The 23892-nt window shown below is 44.9% G+C and overlaps 1 protein-coding gene across 2 annotated transcripts in view; it reads left to right on the top strand.

The window, feature by feature from the left end:
- Osbpl1a (oxysterol binding protein like 1A) overlaps nucleotides 1-23892 on the top strand; it is a 168162-nt gene that overhangs the window by 86180 nt on the left and 58090 nt on the right. For both annotated transcript variants that reach the window (XM_051202119.1, XM_051202120.1), the window contains 2 exons: nucleotides 9510-9672; nucleotides 21719-21875. In XM_051202119.1, coding sequence (XP_051058076.1) covers nucleotides 9510-9672; nucleotides 21719-21875 — 320 coding nt within the window. The remainder of the gene's footprint in view (nucleotides 1-9509; nucleotides 9673-21718; nucleotides 21876-23892) is intronic.

Below are 23892 nucleotides of genomic sequence, written 5' to 3'. Positions count from 1 at the left end.
GTCCCGTGCTCTCGCTGACTGTCCAGAGACCCTGTGCTCTGACTGATTACCTGGAGGCTCTGGGCTCTGACTGACTGTCCGGAGACCCTGTGCTCTGACTGACTGTCCGGAGGCTCCAGGCTCTGACTGACTGTCCAGAGACCCTGTGCTCTGACTGATTACCTGGAGGCTCTGGGCTCTGACTGACTGTCCGGAGACCCTGTGCTCTGACTGACTGTCCGGAGGCTCCAGGCTCTGACTGACTGTCCAGAGACCCTGTGCTCTGACTGATTACCTGGAGGCTCTGGGCTCTGACTGACTGTCCGGAGGCTCCAGGCTCTGACTGACTGTCCGGAGGCCCTAAGACACTTCTTATCAGATGCCTGCAAACTGGACAGAGCATTGATGGTTCCAACATTGATTCCTAAGTGGACCTATTTTCAAATACTTTGCTGACTGGAAAATTATGAGAGACATAAACGTTAGTATATTGAAAGATTGAAAGCTTTTTTTTTTTTTTTTTTACATATAGTGAAATGTAACAAATCTTAGGATCCACTAGCAAGATTTTATTAAATAATAAATACACAAAACGCAGCATACATTACTGCTTAAGACTCTCCATTGTTTTTGTATCAGAATAAGTTCTTTTTGTTTTTTGAGAAAGGATTTCTCTGTGTAGTTCTGGCTGCCCTGGAACTTGCTCTGCAGGACCAGGCTAGACTCACCCACCTGCCTCTGCCTCCCTCCCTAGCACTGGGATTAAAGGTACATGCCACTACCCATTTTTTGGAGTGTGTGCCTGCGTGCGTGCGTGCGTGCGTGCGTGCGTGCGTGTGCACATGTGCCCATTCATGGAGGTCAGAGGGAGGATATCAGTTTCCCTTCTCTGTTGCCGTCTAGTTTCCTTGAGGCAAGGTCTCTCGCTGAATCTGTAGCATGTGCCCCTGTACTCCCACCCAGTGGCTAGACGGCTGTCAGCAAACCACAGTGATTTCCTCTTTCCATGCCGTCTCCAATCCTGTCTCATTTCCTAGCCACCCCCTTCCCCAGTGACGGGGCGGGCTAGAAGCGCTGTCACATTTGACTGTTTACATGGATGTTGGAGGTCTGAACTTGTGTCTTCATGGATAATTTTTACGTAAACTTAGTCTGTTGTAGTCTATGAACACATTATATGCATCAGTGTTTGTTTGGACTTGCCTTTAATAAAAATCTCCAAGCCCCAAACCATTGGCGTAAGTGAACTAGAGGTGTGTTTTTCCTTCACCTTGAAGAATCAGGAAGTGGACAGTGTGAAATGGCATGGAGGCTTCAGTGTGCGAGGCAACTCCAGGTACCACATTCCTGTGCCTTCTTCTTTGAGTAGACTTGGTAAATTCTGCAAAATACTGCAGTCTTTGGGCAGGAGCTTCTTCCCATAGCGAAGGTGATGGGACTGAGAAGTGGACTCCTGGTTGGAGGTGTGTGTCATCAGCTAATACGTTGGGGCTCTTTGCAAGGAAATAGGGAGGATCAGTGTTGACAGCACCCAGCGGCCTCTGACCAGTTGCAGCCTGGTTGTGTGTCCTTGGAAGGTCTGACTCAGCAGTCTGAAACCAGGCCATCGAACCTGAGGAACCATGAAGCACATGTACCCTGACCCCTGTTAGGTGCTTGTGGGGAAACCTCAACTCTAAGATGTTCATCCAGAGCTTTTGTCACCTGCAGAGCCTGTCTCCTTACAGCAGTGTGAGCCCTAGTAGGGCATCCTTGAAAGGGTTCCAGCCAGTGTTGGCTATAGTCCAGGTGACTGTGCCTAGTTTAGTATCCCCTGTCAACAAGAGAGCAGGTGTGACCCACCCCCACTGTGTGTGTGTGTGTGTGTGTGTGTGTGTGTGTAAGTCAGGGGTCAATCTCAGGCACCATTCATCCTGTTTTTTGAGACAGGATCTCTTACTGGCCACTGGCCTGGAGTTTAAAGTTCCAGGCATCTGCCTGACACCCCCAGCACACACACTAGAATTACCAGAGTGCCACCATACCTGGCCTTTTAGCAGTTGGTTCTGGAGATCAAGCTCATGTCCTCATCCTTGCCTACAGAACACTATCAGCTGAACTGTCTGCTCCCCAAGGCCACCAGGCCTGGCCTGCTTCTGAAAACAGAACTTTAAAGTTAAGTTTTGCGTGGGTATTGAACAATCTGCCACCATTGTTTACCAACCTGGGACCACACCCTTAAAGAAAACTGACTCTCCCTTCCCCAGAAACCATGGGTTGTCAACAGCTCCTCACTCCTGAGTCTCTGCCCCTCCATGCTAGCTAGCATGTGGACTTAGCATGTGGGCTGCCTTGATCTCATGTAGGCAAGCCCAGATGTTGTCTCCAGTGTGCAGCAACCCTGTCATGCCTGGAAGACACTGTTTTGCCCAGGTCTTTCCAGACTTCTTGCTCTTACATCCTTTCTGTCTCTTCTTTCTTGATGATGTCTGAGTCTTACATGGAGAGCGTGACACAGATGTCCCATTCTGACTGAAGACACACTCTTTGACCCACAGTGGTCTGTTTCTGCATTAACAGCTGTCCTTTGCACAAACTACCTCTCTGATGAGTAAGAACTGCACTATGTACATATAAGCATACACACATAGACGTGTGTAGTGAGATAGTCCTTCTGTGGCACTGACCACACCCATTGGGGGGTGGAGCCATGGGTGGAGTGACCTGTGGAAGGAGGTCGGAGGGGGCCAGGAAAGGCTCTCTCTTTCTGGCGTGACTCGGACAGGAGAGGATCGGGTTGAATTTCCTGGTGTTCATCTGTCTAGGTTGTAAGTTATTTCTCCCTGAATAAACATCTATTCGGCCTATTTGTTTATCCTGATCCTTATTTACCGCAATAGACGTGTATTTGGAGGGCATATTAATAATGTGCCTGTGAGCAAAATGAAAATTGTAGCTTCACCCTGGGGCCTATCAGTTCCCTAGATGTGGGTTCTTGATTAAATTCAGGGTGCCCGGTGTGGGTCTCGTTCTTGGAGTAGGCCTTAAATCCAATCAGAAACTAGTTGATTGACCTTCTCATGCTCATGCCATTATTTCACCCCTGGGCAGTTCCTGCCAGGCAGGTTATTATTGTAATGTCCAGGGTTCTCAGTGCAATAAGACTGCTGATGGTTTTTCACCCACAGCAGCCTGCATAACACCTTCAAGTACTATGAACCTCAGCCAACAGGAGGAAGCTGCTTCTTGACCAGCACCAGCCTGAGTTCTCCATGTCCTATTATCAGTATGCAGTGACTTCTGCCATGGTCTTTTTATCAGGTTCTGCTAGGCAACCAAAAGCAATGGCAGTAGTCTGCATTGTTTAGGACGTCTCTGGGAGGCCCCTGGCCAACAGTCTGAGGGAAGGCATTCCATACTGGCACTGGACTTTTTACTTTGAAACCTATGGCTACTGGGTGGAGCATAATCCTCTGTGTAGGGAAACTCCGAGAGAGGGTGGGGGGGGGGGAGGGACAGAGGGAGAGAGGAGCTTATAATAGATTTTAATGTGGGTTTTCAAACAGCCTCAGTTAGCCCTCTACCACCTTGCTTCTCCTCCCCACTTACCTGCTTCCCAATTAACAGTGACGCAGCCTCCTGTTTCCATCGCTTGCTACTGGAGTACATGGTAATTTGCAACATAGAGGACTGGAAAACTTGTTGGGTTTGGTAAAGATATTGATGATCTGGGGTGGCTTTCTCAACTGTTTATGATTTTTTTTTTCTTTTTAACCATTTAGTCATAATACCACTACTACAGCTGTGTGGATGTAATGACTTAACAATAACTGGATTTTTAGGAAATTTCAAAGCCAGGTGTGGCCATGCATGCTGTATTCCCAGTACTTGGAGGTGTAGGCAGGATGGTTAGAAGTTCAAGGTCATTCTCAGCTATGTAGGGAGTTCTTGGTCAGTTTGGCTCAAACAAAACTACACCACCAACAACAAATACCAACAAAAAATTTTAGAATCTTTATTGAATAGTTATATTTTTAATTCTGCTTTTATAGCCAGCATGGATCTATTGTATTAAATTGGGGCGTGTTTTACAGTGTTTGGGGTATTCATCATCATGTGGTTTAACATTCTGTTGTGTAATTTACATAATGGTCATTGGAAACCATTGGAGTTTTACCCTGTAGTCTATTCTGGGGTTATTTGGACATTATCCACTGAAATACAGAGTGCAAATGCTACTTTTAGATTGCAAAATGATGTGATTCTAGGTAACCCTTTCAACACCAGTGATCCAGGGTTTTATTGATGCTCAGGTTCTTATGAGCTCATTCTTGTTACAAATGACATTAAGCCCTAGAGCACCAAAGGAGCATCCCTTGTTGGGGCCACACTGTGGATGCTCATCCGAGAGACCAGTGCCACTTTACTCCCAAGCTCCATCTTTTCTTCCATATCTGCAGAGGATGGGCAGAGAGCACATTTCCTTGACACATTTTCACTTGCGTGCAGCATTTGATTTGGTTTTTAAGAAGTTAGTCTTAAGTTGTTCCAACAAAACAAGTTCAATTATTCTGGGTCTACCCAGAACCCCCCCATTTCATTATCACATCACCCCCCACAGCCACACCCCAATTTATTTGACAGCTATCTTTTTCTTAAGTTAAAGAAGAAACTTTACTTTTCACGAAATAACGTCTTTGCCTCTGCCTCCAACTATTTCACAGTATCTGCTTTCCTGTTGGTTAGTCCTGGATAAAAGACCTTCCCCCAGATGTGCCTTGATGTAAATGTCTGAGGGTCTCCTCAGAAGTGACTGCCAGCCGGCTCTACAAAGGTCTTTGTTTGAACATGTCAGTCAGCACTGAGCCAGTCAGGTCTTCCTTGGAACGCTGGAACCTGAGGGCAGGAAGGCAATGAGCTTATTCTAGGGGGTAGCTGTCTTTCTCTCAGGGTGAGTAAAGGTAGGACGGCGATGGTAGCAATGAGAAAAGAGCATCTTTAGTGGGGCCGGAAGCCAATGTTGAGCTGACCACTGTGTGTGAATGAAGCTCTGTAGCTATCTGATTTTGAACCTCTATGCATACTTCCTTCATGCTGTCAAGAGTCCAGTGGCTTCTTTTTTGTCACATGCTGGGACCAGTGTTGGTTGATTTCCACATCTGTTACCTGATGTCTGTGTTCTTCACATGCGAGAAGACAACAGAAGCAATTAGAAGAAAACTTGAAGTTGCATGTACCTACCTATCTGAACCTGTACCTACACATGCCATTTTTCTCTTGCGGGAGGGTGAAAGTGCAGACTAGCTACACTTAGGGATTAGGTCTCAGTAATAGAATTCTAGCAATCCTCTTTGCTCATTCCCACCTCACTAGTGGCTACAAAACACAGGCTGGGCTTCATCACATTTCTGTCCTCTGCCCTTGTGGGTTTACAAAGTCTTATAACTCAAAATATAACACATCAGATATAACCCCTCCTGTTTAAGCATCTGAGTCCGTGTCTGTTTATCTACTTCTGTATGTGTTACAAGCAGTTTTTTTTTTTCCCTGCCAGCCTGGTCCCACAGCCGCGCCAGCCCCAAAAAACACACAGAGACACTGAATTAGATATAAAGCTGTTGGCCTGTTACTAGCATTTCTTATTGGCTAGCTCTGTCTTAAATATTAACCCATTTCTATTAATCGAAGTGTTTCCATGTGATCTCATCTTACTGGAGAGAGGGTCTAGACCTTCTTTTCAAGTCTCTACATCTTGACTCTCCTCTACTACCTATCCCAGAATCCTCCTTGTCTCCTAGTCCCACCTATCTTCCTTTCCTATTGGCCAACAGTGCTTTAGTCATTAACCAATAAGAGAAACATTTACAGAATGACATCTCCCATCATGTAGGTAGTTGTCTCATAGCATCTTATATTTACCACATGTCAGACTGAGGTCCAGCTGGCCTGTCTTCCCACAGTCTACCCTGCTTCAGGTAATTGCAATTCTGTCTTATTTTCTCAGCCCCAAACCATGAAGCCATGTTGCTTCCTTCCTTACTCTGACATCACACAATCTGTCAGCAAATTGTTTAGTTCCTCCTCCAAAATCTTTCCAGAATAGACAAACTCTTTAACACTTCCCTAGCAAGTGCCCAACCTTCTTCTTTCCTTTCTTTTCTCCTTTCTTTCTTTCTTTCTTTCTTTCTTTTTTTTTTTTTTTTTTTTCCTGTTTTATTTGCTCTCCCTCCACACAGTCTCTTGTTAAGCAGGGAGATACATTCATTTCATTTGAAAAAGTGGTACAAGACAGCAAAGAATAAAAGTACCAGAGTCAGTGACATCCTTAGAACTTATTATATACAAAGATGCTCAGTACATCACCAAACAAGGCATGAGGATGTACTTCCATATTTCATTGTGTCTCACATGGGATCAACGTATACTATCCCCAGACCCTACAGGAGAGAGTATAGTTTAGTTTGGCTGTGGATTGAGAAGTGATGGTGAACAATTTACAGTCATGTGAGCACGACATCCTTATCTTCGTCTGTATTTCAGTTGTGACAACTGAGTGCCACACGGTGGGTGATTTATGAAGTCTTTATTTGGCCAACAGTTGTGGAGTCGGAAGCCTTAAGTATGTGATGTCATCATTTGTTAAGAGTCTGGCAAGGACCTTCCTTCTGGTTCATAGTAGATTCACATGGCCCCTTGCCAGCTAGAGTCTCCTCTTATATAGTCTTTAATGCCATCAAGCCCTTCCACCCTGAAAAGGTCTCATTTAATTCTAATTATATCCTCAAGGCTTCACTTCCATAAACCATTAACATTTGGCTTTGGGGATTACGTTTGGAGTTCAGGCAGTTGGAGGCTGTCAAACTGTGGCAGCCTCCTGCTTCACCCAGGGTCTTCAGATGTGAGTGGGAGAGCTCACATCAGCTGTGACTGATTGTACCACACATCTTTTGTTTGTTTGTTTGTTTGTTTTGTTTTGTTTTTCCAGACAGGGTTTCTCTGTGTAGTTTTGGAGCCTGTCCTAGAACTTGCTCTATAGACCAGGCTGGCCTTGAACTCACAGAGGTCCACCTGCCTCTCTCTCCTAAGTGCTGGGATTACAGATGAGTGCCACCACAGCCCGCCTCATACCACACTTATTACCAGTTAACTCTTAGAATAGTGACAGGGAGTGGCTTGAATCTAATATCCTGAGAAAACTTGAGTGTTGTTGGTCCTATAACCACAGCAGTGGGCCTGAACACCTTCTCAGAGAGAAAATTAGGCAAGATCAAGTATTTCAGGCTCTGATACATTCTTTCTTATTGTGGCTCTATGTGTGATAACTGAGAAGAAACCAGAGTGTGGCCAGAATTTCCCAGTCTTATAACCAGGTCGTCATATCTGGTGTTCCATGAATACTAAATAACAATCTCCAGCGATTATGTCTTTGTCAAATGATGTATTATTTCTGCCCAACTCACTCCTTATAAAACATAGGTAAATAGCAGGGCACTTTCTAGAAGGAAAGAGTAGCTACAAGGTATATAAACTGGCTAGCACATGCTTTTTTAAAAAACTGGATTGCTTTGCTGGCCTCTATTCATATGGGAAACATTTGCTGAAGAGTTCATCTTCTAGCAGGAAATGGAATAAAATGGAAGTGGTTTGAGGAGACAGACTCCTCAAAATTGTGTTAATCTTCAAGGGGCTGTAGACAGTGGCATATGCGCTTCATGTTGGGTAGATGGTACTGTCCTGCTTTCTAATAACTTTAATACATGTGTTCACTTGTACATTGGTCTTTGTTTACAAATCATAGTGTAAGGTTTTCTAATGTGATTATAAACACATGTTGGGGTCCACTAGTCTGAGAAGCCCATGTTCCTTTAATAACAGCTTGAATGTTTGAATGCTTGAAAAAAAAAATCTTGTGACCATATGCATATGTGGCAGATACAGAGTCAGTCATAAGGTGATGTTTCTGTTACACTGTGGAGTCTTCCCTAGCAAATAAACATTCAGAAGGATGCTTTAGAAGGTGACTATTTTGTAAACTGGCTGCACTGGCAGTTTTACACTAACTTTCCCATGCAGGCTTCCTTCTCAGCAGCCTGCAGCTGCTGGGGTTGTGAAAGGACTGGAGTCCTCTCTCTGTCAGGCGGTAGCCCTGTGGCCATCAAGCATCCTCACGGGTGCTTTTTGGCAGGGAGGAAGCTTCTCCATGCAGTCCCTGCTCTTACGGCTTCTTTGTCTTGCACATCTCTCACTCAAGGGGAGAGTACTTTTCTGCAGGTAATTTTGTGGTAAGGCTTCTTGAGTGAGGGGAATTCCCAAGAGGTGGGAGATCCTGAGAGTTCTCACATCAACTGAAAGATTACAAGTTCACACAGGAGGGTAGCACCCCCCATTCACTCTCTTTACTAACAAACGAGGACAGATGTAGGTGTGGCAGGAAGGGAGTGATGCTTATGTTAGGTGGATAAAGGCCCTGCTGTGTTTGGAATAAGATTTTCTAGGGAGGATCGAATGTTTGAGGGCTTGATCAATTTTGTCCCTTGGCTGAAGTCTATGTAAATTTAACATTCAAATGTAAGCATTTGTTAAACAGAAAGAATTATTCTTCTGTCGTACTTAAAGATACAGTCCAGTCACAGTATAAGCATTTTCTTCTCTGGAGACACTATTTTAACTACGAGAATATTTCCAAGTGTTTTTGAGTTTCATACAGAATATAATTATGTGCCTTTAAAGCTTTTGTACTTTTGTGTGTTGCTCTATTTAGGATTACTTGAGTGTATTGCTATCTTTATTTCATCGTCCTTGCTCTAGTGATCAACACTGAAGTTCCTAAGGATTGGGTCTGCTCCCAGGATGATAAAGGTTTAGCCCTGTCTGTCCAATGAAGTGAGCCTTGAATCATAACGAACCATTTTTAGCTCTTCCCAGAGTTCTTAGCAGAGCAGGCAGGAGGACCCCAGGGCCAAACAGTGTCCTGGTGTCCGTCAGAACAGAGGGAAGTGCTTCCTCCTCTAGGGGCATGGGAGAAATGTCTGGAGGTGAAAGGGTTAGGGTCAGTAGGGAGTAATGCAAGGGTCCCTTGTAAAAGAGTTCCCATACTATTTGGAAATAAACTAGGAGACCCCATCCAGTTTTGCATACATTGTAACATTTAAGATGATGTGAAATCTTTTTTGTTGAAAAACTTGCTGAAATGATGTTTTAAAGTTTCATGACTAGTGTTAAGGAAGACATCTATTATTTTAAATGTAATTTCCAAATTGACTAATGCCTTTTTCTTTACTAGTATTCTCATAATTTGAGGCAAATTTGTTTGGTAGTTCACAATCTGTTTTCATTAGTTAAGTTCTTGTGAGAAAAAAGCCCCTTGAAAAGAAAAAAATAAGCTTAGTGATTTTGCTTATTCATCTGTGTGTGTGTGTGTGTGTGTGTGTGTATGTGTGTGTGTGTGTGTGTAACCCAAGTGCTTTCATTTCTGATACTTCTGTTGAACTAGATCAAAAGCAAGTAAATTTCCCGTCACTCTGAATTCTTGTGTGTCTGCATTCTTCCAGGTGAGGAATTTTAAGTTGGAACAGGAACAAGAAAAAAACAAAATTTTGTCAGAAGCACTGGAGACTTTAGCCACCGAACACCATGAACTAGAGCGGTCCCTGGTTGAAGGATCCCAGCCTGTCAGCATCCTTAGTGAGGACGAGTTCTATGATGCACTGTCAGGTAACTCCTGCATCTTTCTCTGTGTTGTTGGAAGTGTGGAGTCCACCACCCAAGTCTCTGGAAGAGTGGCTGTCACCTGGAATGTCCCAGAACAAACATGAAGAGGTTTATCAATATATCTTCCTAACTACTGTGCAGAGCATGTGTGCGTGCGTGCGATCAGAAGACAGCCTCAGACATTAGCTCTTGCCCCCACCTTGTTTAAGACAGGGTTGCGGTTGCTGTTTACCACTGTACCTGCCTAGCAACTTCCAGGAATCCTCCCATTTCTGCTTCCTATCTGGCCACAGGAGCCCTAGACCTATTAGTGTTCATTACTGCTTTTAGCTTTACTTGGTTTCTAGGATCCAAACTCACATGTTCACATTTAGATGGCAAGCATCCACTGAGTTATATACCCAGCCCAACTTGTGTGTATGTGTGTGTGTGTGTGTGTGTGTCTGTCTGTCTGTCTGTCTGTTTATCTGTCATTAGTGACAAAAAAATTCAACACTGAGTAGGTGAAATGTTTTTCCCTGGTGAAAGCACTTGCTGTCACGTAAGAACCAGATCTCAGAAGTTGTCCACTGGCCACACAGTATACCATGACAATCATGTGCCCCTCCAAATAAATAAGCACATTATTTTTTAAGCTAAGGAGAGTTGCTACTTCAAATAAATCATCAAAGCGGAATGTGCCTATTTTGTAGGTGTACAATGTTAGGATTGGAATACCTTAAAAAATGCACACGTTTCATTTGCTTCTTTTTCAGTGACCTCAGGGTGCCGACTCTTGTGGCATACTCTAAGAAAACAGAAAGAGACAGTGGGTTTCGTCTTAGGAAAGGCCTTTAGAGTTCAGTATGCAGGAAGCAAAGTAGACAGGAGATCAGAACAGATAAAAGGAAGTGCTCAGTTTTGCCCCGGACACTCAGCACAAGGACAGCATAGCATGTCCCCGGTGAGCTTGTGTGGCGGTGCCCCTGGGGGCAGAGGTGTTGCAGTCCCTGAACTGGGCTACAGACAGATGTGAGCTGCCTGGCAATGGTGCTGGGAACCAAACTTGAGTCTTCTGGAATAGCACCGAGTGCTCTTGACCAGTGAGCCGTCTCTCCAGCCCCTTCCTCAGAGGTCAGTAATGACTCTTTCACGCATTCCCAAGTACATAGACTCACACACAATGGGACTTGAAAAGGACGATGTCCGGGAGCGCCTACGGTGGTTCTGCATGAGCTTTTCACCAGCAGTCTGTCTCGGGGCGTCTCTTCAGCGTTGCAGCTCCAGCTCGCCTTGTCTTGTGCCTGCAGAGCCATTTCCTTCGCCATTCCCTTCTTGGGAGACATTTAGCAGTGTCTGCCTTCCCTCTGCTCTGGGTATGTCAGAACAAACGCCACGGGAAGGAGGGGATGAAGAGGGACTGCAGCCCCTCTGCCGGTATTCCTGGTCAGGTGGGATTGTGGCGACTGTTGCCTTATGGGTTGTTGTGTAAAGCAGGCTCCTGAAGCCCAGTCCTAGTATCTGAGCTTACAGCTCATTCTCTGCTGACTGTAGGGAATGAAATGAGGGACAGTGCCAAGCCTTGAATAGTCTGCAGATTCTGTTACATCTGTTTAAGCACAGCAGTTCATCTGTGGCTTCTCTACTATTTCTTACTACAAATGTAGGGAGTCACAGAACAATGTTAAAGCTGCGTTGGAATGAAGTCTGAAGACCGCCATTCAAGTCCTTACCTGGTGCTGGCCCGGCACATAACTCGTGGAGATCAGAACAGCTCTTGCTGAGTAATGACTTCATTTTCGCACTAACGTGTCTACACATTGGCCTTTCTTCACACTTCCTCCTTCACTTCTGTAATGAAACAAGAAACCTGACCCCTTAAATTAGGCTAATCCTATTTGTCCTGCTGCCCCGTGCCTTCCCAAGAAGACTTAGTTATCGCTTCATTCACTTACCTTAAAGTACCATGTGGCTTAAAATTAAAGAGCGGTTCAGAGTTCCAGCCCTTAGAAGTGCTAATAGCAAGGTATCTGGTGGTTGTGTTCTTTCTAGTGGTCTAGCAGAGAACCTCGCTCTTTGCTTTATTGAACTACCTGTGTATTTTGGGTACTTGGTATCTCAGGTGCTTGGTTAGGAATAAATATACCCAGTTAAGAAAGATCCAGTCTTTGAAATCAGTAGGTTTGTTGGCAAGCTAGGAGGACAGAGCACAGCATAGGAGACAGTAACATGTATGATAAGAACACCAGCTGGTCTTCCAGTCTTCTGCAGCCTCACTCCCAAGTTCAGACCCGAGTTTACCTTTTCTGTAATGATTTCCCCTGTAATCTCAAATCCACACAGCCTGTAACAAGACCTCTGCTTCCTTTCTTGGCCCCACCGTTAAAACCCTGCTGTGACATTTCTTTGACTGCACCAAGGCATCCACTCCATTTCGCTGCCCCTCATGTCTTCACCTCCTTCCCTAGATTGAATGGGATATCACAGAATCTCTTGCTGCATGGCTCTCTTTACATGTACTCGCATTGCTCAGCGCCAGGCTGTGTGTGGAGTGCTAGTTTAAGATGTGTTGCATTCACTTATGCTGTGAAATATTTGTTAAATGATGCAAAGATGTGTTGCATTCTTTTATGTTGCATCTGTTTAACTCTATAAAGCTGTGCTGCTTTGCCTGCCTAAAACACCCAATTGGTCTGATAAAGAGCTGAAGGCCAATAGCTAGGCAGGAGAGAGAAAAAAGGCAGGTCTGGTGGGCAGAGAGAATGCATAGGAGGAGAAATCTAGAAGAGGAGCCAGCCACAGAGTAAGGGTTCATAGAATGATGAACGGTAAAAAGCCCAGAAGCAAACTGCAGTTAAAGAGAAATGGGACAATTTAAGTTAGAAAAGCTGGGTAGAAACAAACAAACCAAGCGAAGTCCAGGTCTTCATAAATAAGAATAAGTCTCCATGTATTTATTTGAGAGCTGGGTGGTGGGCCCCCAAAGAGTTAAAAACAAAACAAGAAAACTACTACACCAGGCCATGCTTTTTCCATGTTTGTCTCCAGCAACAATTTTCTATATCTCATGCCAGTGTTTTTTTTTTGTTTGTTTGTTTTGATTTGATTTTAGATCTATGGCTATTACTTTTGTCCATTTTTGCTGCCCATCAAACCCTGTACATTTTTCTAGTATTTTGGATGTTTATTTCATTCTTTAGCTCTTACTGAAACTTTCTCTCCTGTTCCATCCAATGGGACATTGCAGTGTCATTGAGAAATGAGCTTGTGTCCACTAACTAAGCCACACCGCACAGGCACGCACACTCCTGTGACGTTTGTTTTCCACTGCATTCTGTTTCTTTTGTATTCTACATAGGTCATCACCTCTGCGTGGTGCTTCGCATCAGAAATGTCCCCTGGACTCACATGTTTGAACTCTTGCTCTGATTGTAGATGCTGTTTGGGGAGGGTTGGGGGAGCACATCACTGGGGGGCTTTAAGAATTCAGAGCCTTGCTGCATTTGATTCTCTCTGCTTTCAGCCTTTGGCTGCAGATGAGCTAGCTCTTTTAGCTTCTTACTCTGTCTGACTGATACATTGGGTTCCCCTTCATTATGGACTCTCCCTTTGGAACTATAAGCCATAATAAAACCCTTTCTTCCTTAAGTTACCTTGGCCATGGTGTTTATTGAAGTAGAGGAAAGGTAATACTGAAGTTGATACCTATTTCTGTGATGGCCCTGAGTGTGCTATTTTCTGGAAGAAGGTGGAAGACTTTGGAACTTTGGACTAGAAAAATAAGCCAGTAAGCAGTGTTCCTCAGTGGATCACTGGTTCCTGCCTTGGCTTCCCTCGTTGTATAAGCCAAATGAACCCTGCCCTCATGCCCTCCTGCCCTCCTGCCCTCCTGCCCTCCTGCGGTGGTTTGAATGAGAATGGAGACCGTGGACTCATGTGTTTCAATGTTTGGTCCCTGAGTGGTGGAACTGTTTGGGAAGGATTAGGAAGTGTGGTTCCATTAGAAAAGGTTTGTCAGGGGCAAGGTTTGAGGTTTCAGAAGACCAGTGCCTTTCCCAGTGTGCCTTTCTGCCCCCACAACACACACTTGTGAAGCAAGGACAGTTATCAGCTGCCCTGCCTTTGCTCTGCCATCTAAATTCCTTCCTTCCTCCCTCCCTCCCTCCCTCTCCCCTCCCTCCCTCCCTTCTTCCTTCTTCCTTCCTTCCACAGGATTTATCTATGTAGCCTTGACTGTCCTGGAACTCATTCTGTAGACCAGCTAGCCTTGAACTCAGAGATCCACCTGCCTCTTCCTTCTGAGTACTGGGGTTGAAGACCTGCACTACCACTGCCCAGCTTCAATGCTTTTATAAAGACCTTGGTCTTGGCATTATGTCACAGCAATGGAAGAGTAACTAACACATCTCCCCTAGTGATAATCACAGCAACAGAAAAAAAAAATAATCAAAATAGTCCTTTACTGAAGCCTAGAGGTATAGCCACTATTGCTCACATTAAGGCATTGTGCGGTTCAGTCTGCAGTGACTCTTTATCCTCATCTCTGTGTCCTTGGCCATAGACTTGCCTCTGCTGTTGTTGAGTGTTGCTAAGTACCCATGCTTACAGCCAATCGGCAGTCCTCTAACTGGCCCTCCTGCATGTGTCTTAGATCTCACAGTATTTTAGTATTGGATGCTGAGGCATCCTTGGCAGGCCTGGATCTGCATTGCCTGTGCACCGAGCTCTCCAATGACTTTGCTTCTCTGTAAGCATCAGGTAACCTGCCTTGTCACTTCCCTCACTCCTGTGAGCCGACGCCCAGTCTTGAATTTGCCATGTGTACCCTCAAGCCTTTGCTCTTTGTTAATCCCTCTTTCTGGAAGTCTCTTAGCCGAGATATCTATAATCTATTGTGTTTAATATCTCACTTTCTATGATCTTTTTTCTTTTCCTGGATATAGTTACAGGCATTTTCTATTCCAGTAATATTTTTCACATAATAAGCCTCTGTTGATTGCACACAACTGGACTATAAGCTACTTGATGGGGGAGGTGCTTTCGTTCAGTTCACAGATGGTAGTCAAAAGGTGTACTCAGCAAATATAAATTGGGTGAGTAAGTGAGTGCGAACAGCACTGGTCTAGCCTTCACTCACCGCTGGTGCCCCACCCAGCCTACTCTTTTTTGACCCCACAGACACGACCCTGCTCTTATAATAGGTCTCCTTATTTCCATTCCTTGTTGCTGGTTTTCATTATGTTCTTGGCTATGGTATACTGAGAAGCAGATCTCCAGACATATGCCCACCTTCCAATTGCTAGAACTCGTAGACAGCACCTCATTTGCAAAATGGGATCCTTGCAGATAGGATTCGTTAGGATCCTTGCAGCGACCCTGGTTAGACCAAAGTCCTTTCACAAATGCCCTCATAAAAGAGCTATGTGAGGAGAGGTGACATGGGGTAGAAATAGGAGTCTGGGACTATTGCAGTCATGCAGGTGAAAGGAAGCCTTCAGAGCCCGGGCACAGTACTGTCCTGCCATCTCTCTGGTTTTGACTTAGGGAAGCTGATGTTGGGACATTGGGGATTTTTAACAATCCCAAATTATTAAATTTTAATTTAAGTCTGTGGTATTTGTTACCATAGCCATAAGAAATGGTACACCAGGGCCATGTGCAAAGCCAAAGCAGATGCTAATCATCATCTTGTAAAATAATTGCATTGTCCTTGTCCCTCTCTGCCTGACCGTCATCAGTCTGAGAGGGGAAAGAGGCAGAAGAGGCCCATAGTCATGAATGGAGACAGTTACCCCTTCCCCAGACAGATCCAGTGAATCAGCTCAACTTTATTCCAGAGTAAAAGGAATATATAGGATTGGGGATCCTGGGGACAAACCCTAATTTGCATTAAGTGGCACTGTCTTATCACAAGGCTTAGTGTGTGGCAGTAGGGTCCTATAGCAGAGCTCCTAGCAAAGTCTTCCGGCAGGAATCTGTCCCAAGCTAAAGGTGAATCATGCATCTGCTTTAGAGATAGCTTTCAGATAAGGTGAGACCTCCATGCCCAGGGACAGTCTCCAGATAAAGGCAGGCAGAGAGCAGGGAGCCTTGCTGGGGAGGCAGGGAATTCCATATTGTTGAGCTTAGAGACAGCTGCCAGGCTATGGCAGACTCTGACCCCTAACCAGCCAGCAATGTATTCCAACGACTCCTGTCCTATGGGTTCAAATGCAAACTCTGTGACCTGATACAATGTAACAGCAGACTCTACGGCCCTGTCTTTCCCTGTGACTGGCCTCTTTGGCTGTGGCTGCCTGTCAGTTCTTACCAGCACCCACTGTTCTACCTTGCCTTGAAGTCATCATCTTCATCCTTCTTGCTGAAGCTTATTTATCATGTTTTCTCAGAAGCTGGCTCTGACTACCCCAAAATTAGGTCCCGCCATATTCTCTAACATGTGTGTTTTCAGATGTGGTTTCTTATGTCTTCCACTGTAGTGAACGTTGATTACCTGGAAGGCATCAGCCGCATCTCATTAATCCCTCCTGACTATCTCTGAAGCCAGTCCTTCAGCCAGTGTGTGGCAGGTTGATTTGTGGTCACAGGAAACTCCCTTCTGAAGTACAGTTACTCTGTAACTGGGCTCCAACTCTGTCTGTAACCTCCCTGAAAATAATTTTGAAAAAGTCTGTCAGTAGAGACTAATTAGGCAACTTGAGACTTAGTACACAGATACATTAAGGTTTCCTGAACCCTGCATATTGTAGGTCATGCCATTCTTCAAGTCTTACAAACGGAAGAAAAGAGTGCTCGGTTATTCCTTAGAGGCTTTTGAAAAGCTCTGTTGCAAGCACTACCTTGCCCTCAGCCTTTCTCTAGGGAGGATGCCTAGAGTGCCTATGACCCTCGCGCATGGCCAGGATTCTGTTCCTGCTTTCGTCACCACCTTGCAAATTACTACAGCAGTCTCTTGGCAGCCGTCTCTACAGTCATCCTATTTTCAGTTCATAATTTATTTTAAGTATGATTTGGTTAGTTTTATTTCTTTGTTCTGTTCACTCATTTATTACTGTTATTTTTGAGTTTATGAGGTTATGCCTATTGCTAAATAGGATTGTTGCCCTGGCATTGGAAGTTGCAGTTTGGGTTACTGCAGGCATTTTAAGAAGAGTCCTAGTTCATGGGTAGCTATAAACAATGAAAGCTTTAAACTGAGCTGTGTTTCTTGCCCTTTCCTGTAACCATAAGAAAGAGGAGGAAGTGTGATTTGGATGCTGTCCATGGTTCTTTCGAGTCTTCTGTTTGTGCTTGTTTGTTCTTAGGCTACTCTTCAAAGGTCATGTTAGAGCACTTACCGGGACAACCCAGGATACTTTTTGGCAGGATTTGATTGTGAACTCTGACCTGTTCTTCCAGCCTTTAATTGTAGGAAGGATTAATGAATCAATACCTGGAATATGCCTATAACCCTGGAAAGGCGGAGGCAAGGGTTATCTTAATTCTAGCGTGGTATTGGAGTCATAGTACTCCAGTCACAGTCCTGGGCTCCTGCTGTCTTTGTTAGAAAGGGGACTGTGTTAGTCACATTTTGTCACTGAGCAAGTCAACTTACAGGAGGAAAGGCCCGTTTCACTCCTGGATTCAGGCCAGAGTCGACTGGTTCAGCTTCAGTAGGCCTGTAGTGAGTCAGAGCATCAAGGGAACACAGTAAAGGAGACACTTAGCCTGTAGTGACTGGGCAGTGGGCAAGGCAGGGTGAGCAGGTACCAGGGATGAAGTACATTTGTCAAAGGCGCATCCCTAGCATCCAATTTCTCCAGTCGGGCCCCGCCTTTCCAGTTCCCACCACCACTGCTTAGTCGCAATCCCTTTGGCAGTCCTCTGTCTCCAAAAATGTTTACATTGTATGTAATGATAGTAGAAAAATCGTTATGCTCCCATGTGGTGATCTTTTGAAAGTGTTCTTGAGCTCAGAGCTGAACAGACCAGAATAAACAGAGCATGCATGCATTGAATGTATAAGGCCTTTGGCCTCAGCGTGTCAAGTGTTTGTTTAGAGCTGCATTTTTGTGGGGTTTTGTTTGTTTGTTTTGTTATAAAATTTATCAAGCTTACTGACCATTTTAAATATGCCGTGTGCCGGGATTAGGTACCTTCACGTTGCCGTGTGTCACCGTTCCTATCTGAGTTTTTCAGCTTTTCATCACTACAGCAAATGCTTGAGATAATTAACTTAAAGAAGTAAGGTTTATTTTGGTTCACAGTTCTGGAAGTTTCAGCCCATTACCAGTTGGCTGATTTCAGGCCTGCCATGACACAGCAGCATATCGTGGTGCAAGCCCACACTGAAATAGCACTGTTGGTCTCGTGAAGAGAAGCAGCCCTTTCCAGGGTGCATCCCCTGTGTCTTAGCATCTCTTCTATTGCTGTGAAGACACTGTGACCAGGGCAGCTCTTTTAAAAGAAGCACCTAACGGGGGCTTACTTACAGTTGCAGAGGTCCATGACCATCATGGCAGGAGTGTGGAGGCACACAAGCAGGCAAGGGCTGGAGAAGTAACTGAGAGCCATTTGGAGCCATGGGCAGCAGACAGAGGGAGAGAGAGAGAGACACTGGGCTTGTGAAATATCAATATCCCCATTTACCAACCTCCTCCAGCAGTGAGGCCTCCTAATCCTTCCAGTCAGTTCCTCAACTGGAGACTACACATGACAATATATGGGCGCCATTCTCATTTAATCACCAGACCCAGAAACCACAAGACCTTCCTCTAGAGCCTTCAGGTAGTTCAAAGCTGGGGAGGAAGCCTTTTACAGCAATGTGTGAAATACCCACTGTAACCCCATCTACCCCCAAAACTACCGCCTCTCTCAAACTTAGAACTCCAGATGTGGTTTCTCTAAGTTCTGTGGCCTAAAATAGTGCAGGAGAAGTAGCCAACACATGGAGGCATGAAATATTTTCCAAAGCTGTGTTTCCCTTTAAAGCGGTAATATCCGCCAGGAACAGTGGATAGTCTTAAGACCTGGCCTATTGGCCACTTACAGCGGGACAGAATTGAAGAGGTTACAGAGTTGAATGATCACCTCAGAGGCACTGAATCTAGCGGGAGACCTGCGTGGATAGGCTCTGGTGAAGATTATTATGCCCTACAGCAGCTATGGCCTTGGTGCTGATGAGGGCAAACTGCAGTGGGAAATTGGGAAACATGAATAATGAAGGGTTGGCATCTGGTCTAGATAAAGATATTTGCATATAAATAGTTTGCAACCACAGCCCTCCTTTTAAAACAGTGATGCTGAAAATGGATTGATGTGTTTGATACTAAAGGTGGGCTCCATGGGACAGGTCCCTGTGGCAGTGAAGGTGGTCCTCAGCACATTGACTTCCACGGCTGCCACTGCAATGCTTGTCCTGAGGCTCTGCACGTGCCAAGAGCTCTGAGCTTCCTACCTTCATGAATGATCAGCTGCATAGCACATCTTAACCAGCAAGTAAATAGCAATTGCTTGAAAACAGAAGTTCAGTTACTTTCGATGCAAAACAGGAAGACACCGTCCTTTGGCTTGTTTTACATCCTCTTCAATCTTTACCTGCTTTTGCTACCTCCCACCCCCTGCCACACACGCATACACACGTTTATCCTCTGCAGTAGGTACATGATGCAAGCTCCTTCCGGCATCTTCCTCTGCTCTTTTGTAAGCATCTTTCTGCTCCCACGCTAGCTCATTTTGTCGCCTTTCGCCAGGACCGTGCCTATGTGGTGACTCCGTTGTCCTACTCCCAGTCCTTGTCAGCCTACTCAGCTCATTCTATAACCCTTTCTGACACCGTCTCCACTATGAAGTGACCTGCTACCCGGTGGCCCACTGTCCCTATTCTGACTTCTGCTTTTGTACCTGGAACAATTTACTGGACACATGTATTTCCCACACTGGGCACCTTCTGCCAGACCATGTGCAGCTGCCAGATCTCACTGTCTGGGAATCTCGTGTGCCTGCTTTGCGCATGGCTCCTACGAAGGGAGGAGTGAATTGAGCATTGTCACAAATGGTAGGTGAGTCACAGTTAGGACTGAAAAATGGCCGCTGGGCTCCGCAGAACAGAGGTAACCGGGAGCCTTTGTCAGACCTTTTGAGCTGATAGACCACATAGCGAGGAGTTGGGAAGTAAGGGAGGACAGGAGGAGGGGGAGGAACAGGGACATGATAAAGAAAAGGGACACAGGTGCCACTAGCCAGAGACAAAGGGTCTGCAGTGCCATCGGATTCCGCGCCCCTGGGATGAGCGTGGTGACCCCGTGTACGTAGTCCTAAAATGACGAGTACACATGAAGAAAATGGGGCTCCAGCTGGGTGCTCACCACACTGAGATCTTGTTCGAAAAGACTGTCTTTGCTCATAGAAGTTCCCGCTATCTCTTGTTTACCATACATCTGCTTTTCAGAAAAAAACAAACAAAAAAAAGCAACTTTTTAAGTAGATGAGTCCCTCCCTGTCACTCGTGTCTCTTAAATTGCGAACACAGTCTTCTGTATATAGCAATGTCTCAGAATAAATCCAGTTTGTTTACTTGATTGATTTTCTTTGACATCTAAATTGCAAACTACAAATGCATTTCAAGTCATCAAAGTTGATAAACTCTTGAAGTTCTTAATAGTTTGCAGATGAGCAAGTTGTTAGACGTGCTCCTCTTTGACGCATGCTTGGTCCTGTACCTCCTTGGCCCAGTGCTTTCGGTTACGCCAGTTACCATGACATACTTCAGGACAAGGTAGGGGTGTGGAGTCTTATCACCTTGCTGCGCTCACTTTAAAGCTTGCCAGTGGTTTCTGCGATCTTCTGTGTAGTTGCTGAACCAAAGTTGACCTCAAGGAGCTAAAACCATGGCAAAGCCAAAAAGGGGGTAGGGGAGGTCTACTAGTGTGTGTCTTTGTTGTGAATGGAGCTGTGGCCTTGCTCCCAGCTGGGACAGTGATGTGGCAGTTACTGTGGCCCAGCGTTTCCTTCTTTCTGAATCAACCTAAGACTCAATGCATTGAGCCAGGCATGCACTTGGGGTAAAGGAGGCCTCATCTACTTGCTTCTGAGTTGAACTGTCATACATATGTATAGCAGATGAGAGTTTGACACTATCACACACCAAGCAGGTTGTGAGAGCCAAGCACATGTGGGTGGAGTCAAATGGGAAGTCATAGACGCTCCTGCATATTGCTTTACCAGGGACAGAGGCCTCCTGAAAGAAATTTTTCTGGAGAGTGGGTAGCTACTGCTTTGAGCAGAAGCAAACTATTAAGTGAGGAGTCAGAAAAACGGGTTCAGATCCTCAGACACCACTCGTAAAGCAGGTTGCTAACATACATGCTGATAATCCAGAGCCTCGTCTCACCTTCCCCAAAGCATTCTGGAGATGCTCAGAGGAGATGCGGACTGTGAAAGTCTGGGCAGTTGCCATGGAGGGTACAGAAGTGAATCATCATCTTGGTCCCCAGCAAGCAGATGGCTCCCTTCTGAGTACATAGGCAACTGGAAATGTGGCGTTTCCACCCTTAGACCACCTGCCTCATGGCTGATGCAAGGACACAAGGATTCAGATGAATGGTGCCAGGGCAGGGATGTCACATGGTTTCTTAATTATCTTTCCTTTGCTACTGCGGGATTTGATGTGACTTAAATGTCTCATAAGTACAGCCACTGTAGACCTTCCATTATACATGAGGTTTTAAAATTCAACCTTTTTGGGGTAAGCTATAGTTAAAATGCCTTGAGAAGGAAGAGAATAGAAAATTGGGGGTGGGAGACTGCTGAATATGATTTCTTAAAGAACTCGGCAATCTTTGGCTACCTCTAAGTATATAAAATCAGTTTAATTGTAACTTTATATAAGTGTACATCTGTCACATAAATCCATGTGAGCCGCTGTGGGAGCGGGTTCCCTGAAATCCCTGAGGAGGTGTTTGTGGATTGGGGAAAAGGACAAAGTAGGCTGCTTGAGTTTCACAGCCCGAGGCCTTGAGGGAGATATCCATTGTTAGTGAAGCCTGGCACCCTTGTTCAGTACATTCACCATGAGCCTGTTCTGCCACAGGTTCCGAGTCCGAGGGGTCCCTGACTTGCCTGGAAGCTGTGACAGCACACTCCTTTGAAGAGAACGAAGTGCCCGTGAGCAGTGGGAAACACAGAATGTCTGAAGGAAAGGATTGTGGTGGTGGAGATGCGCTCTCCAATGGCATCAAAAAGCACAGGTATGGCAGCCTTGGACAGCAGTCAGTGGTCACTGACACGCAGCTTGAGGACGTGAATATGAGTGCTTTTCTCTGCTTCCTCCCCAGTATCGGGTGTTTGTGTTGCTCCTCCAGGACAGGATTTAACTGGCATGCTCTTTCTTTGTCTGCTTTGAGGAATGTCGGCTTGAGGGTAGGGCCAGAGCATGGGCAGCTGGGCTTTCAGGGAATGTCTAGAGCCTTCGGTGGAGTAAGGCTCCCAGAACCACCCATTGAAACTGACGCTCTGTTCCCGTTTCGTCATTCATCTTTTATGACTGCCTCCCAGTGCTATTTTTGTTCCTAGTCATTCGATCTTCTTGTTGGTCTTGAGTGAATAGTAATGTTGCCAGCCTACTGTCAGTCTAGTTAAATTTACACAAAGGCTGTCACTAAGGCCAGGATTTACTGAACACACCCATTTCATATGCTCTAATAACGTTAGTGATGGGGTAGTGGTAGAGAGTCCAAAATGACATGATGCAACAGACACCACAGTTCTCTGGTTTCTGACAAGTTCACGGACAGTGTGGTAGAGTGCTTGTTGGTGTTCGTGTGGAGACGTATTTTATAAAATTGCCAACAAGAGAGACATCCTGTTTTCTTTGTGAGGACATGTTAATGGTTAATGTGTGCAGAACAGTCTTCTGAGTGTTTATACTGTAGATTGTGAAACACCATGATTCTGACCGCCCTGTCTCGAGCTTTGTCCAGGACCAGTGTACACACCACGATCTGAGGTGAACTTCCCCCTGTTAAAAAGTGCCATAATTTGCATTTCTCTTGAAACTATAAGTGGGTTTTAAAATGTCTTAAAAATTCATGTGACACTTAGAAACTGACTAGATTAAAACAGCTTTCTTTTATTGAGTTTTCTCTCTCAGTAGGGTCCACTGTTACTGCCGGCGGGGCTGGTAGTGAAAGTCTTTCACAGTTCTTCTGCAGGGACACAGGACTGAGGTGTGTCCAGGAAATTAAACACCTGCTAGTAAATCCAACATGCCATGTATCTGAGAGAAGACAACCTTTTAGTAAACACAAATGTTCTTTTTCCTTGTGAGAAAACAAGCAAAATATTTAGAAAGATCAAAAACTAAGTTCTTGAGATAACAGTTACCCAAATACCCAAATGAGTACAGCGCCTGGTCCAAGCAGCTGTCCAGTGCTGTGACCTGTGAGATTCCCCTCTGACCTTTCACCCTTCTGTATATGTGCTGTCACAAGACAGTAGCTGTTTTGTATTCAGTTTGGTTTTACTGTATTAATGTATTCTGCTCTCAGTCATACACAGAAGGGTACAGATATGCAACTTGGAATTGTTTAGAAAAGATCAACTCAGGCCAAGTCGTAGGGAGAGAAAATATAAGTAAGTAGTGACCTAACCAGAAAACTTACATTTACACAGCAAGATGCATCCCATTGAAATTGTAACTGTGAAGACAGTCTTCTGTTACTCTGTTGTATCAAGCATAGAGAAGTTAGGAAATTGTCATAAGCCATTACAACTGCCTGCTTGGATAAGGTAACTTTGCCAGGAGGGTTTCAAATGCCTGTGTTTTAAAAGTCTCCCCTATAATCAGTGGCTATATGGGTATATATGGATTATAAATTGTTTTTATAAATAGGAAGTAAGAAGCTACTAATTATAAACACAGTTTAACTGATACACTGATAATTTTAAGAGTAATGTCAAGCATTTTTCTGATTTTTCATTAAATTATTTTTCCGATATAAGATTAATATAAAAATGATTAAATTCCCAACTGCATTAAGACAGTACCTCCACCCCAATGCAAAGTATCTGTAGTTGGTCAGCCTCTAGCATACTGCTCTTGGTTACATTGACAAGGCCTTGCCATCTGGGCCAGATTCCAAAGGAGCAGTTCTCTGGACTTGTACATAACTTCCTTTGAGCTTTGACCTTTTAACTTGTAGCACTTTTCCCCAAATAATTCTCTTAGGTAAAGGTTTAGCTGTGGGTTTCAGTGTGTCACTGATA

Source organism: Phodopus roborovskii, unplaced genomic scaffold, assembly GCF_943737965.1.
Source record: "Phodopus roborovskii unplaced genomic scaffold, PHOROB, whole genome shotgun sequence".
NCBI lineage: Eukaryota > Metazoa > Chordata > Mammalia > Rodentia > Cricetidae > Phodopus > Phodopus roborovskii.
Note: the sequence above shows the minus strand (reverse complement) of the source record. Positions and strands in the feature narration are given on the sequence as shown.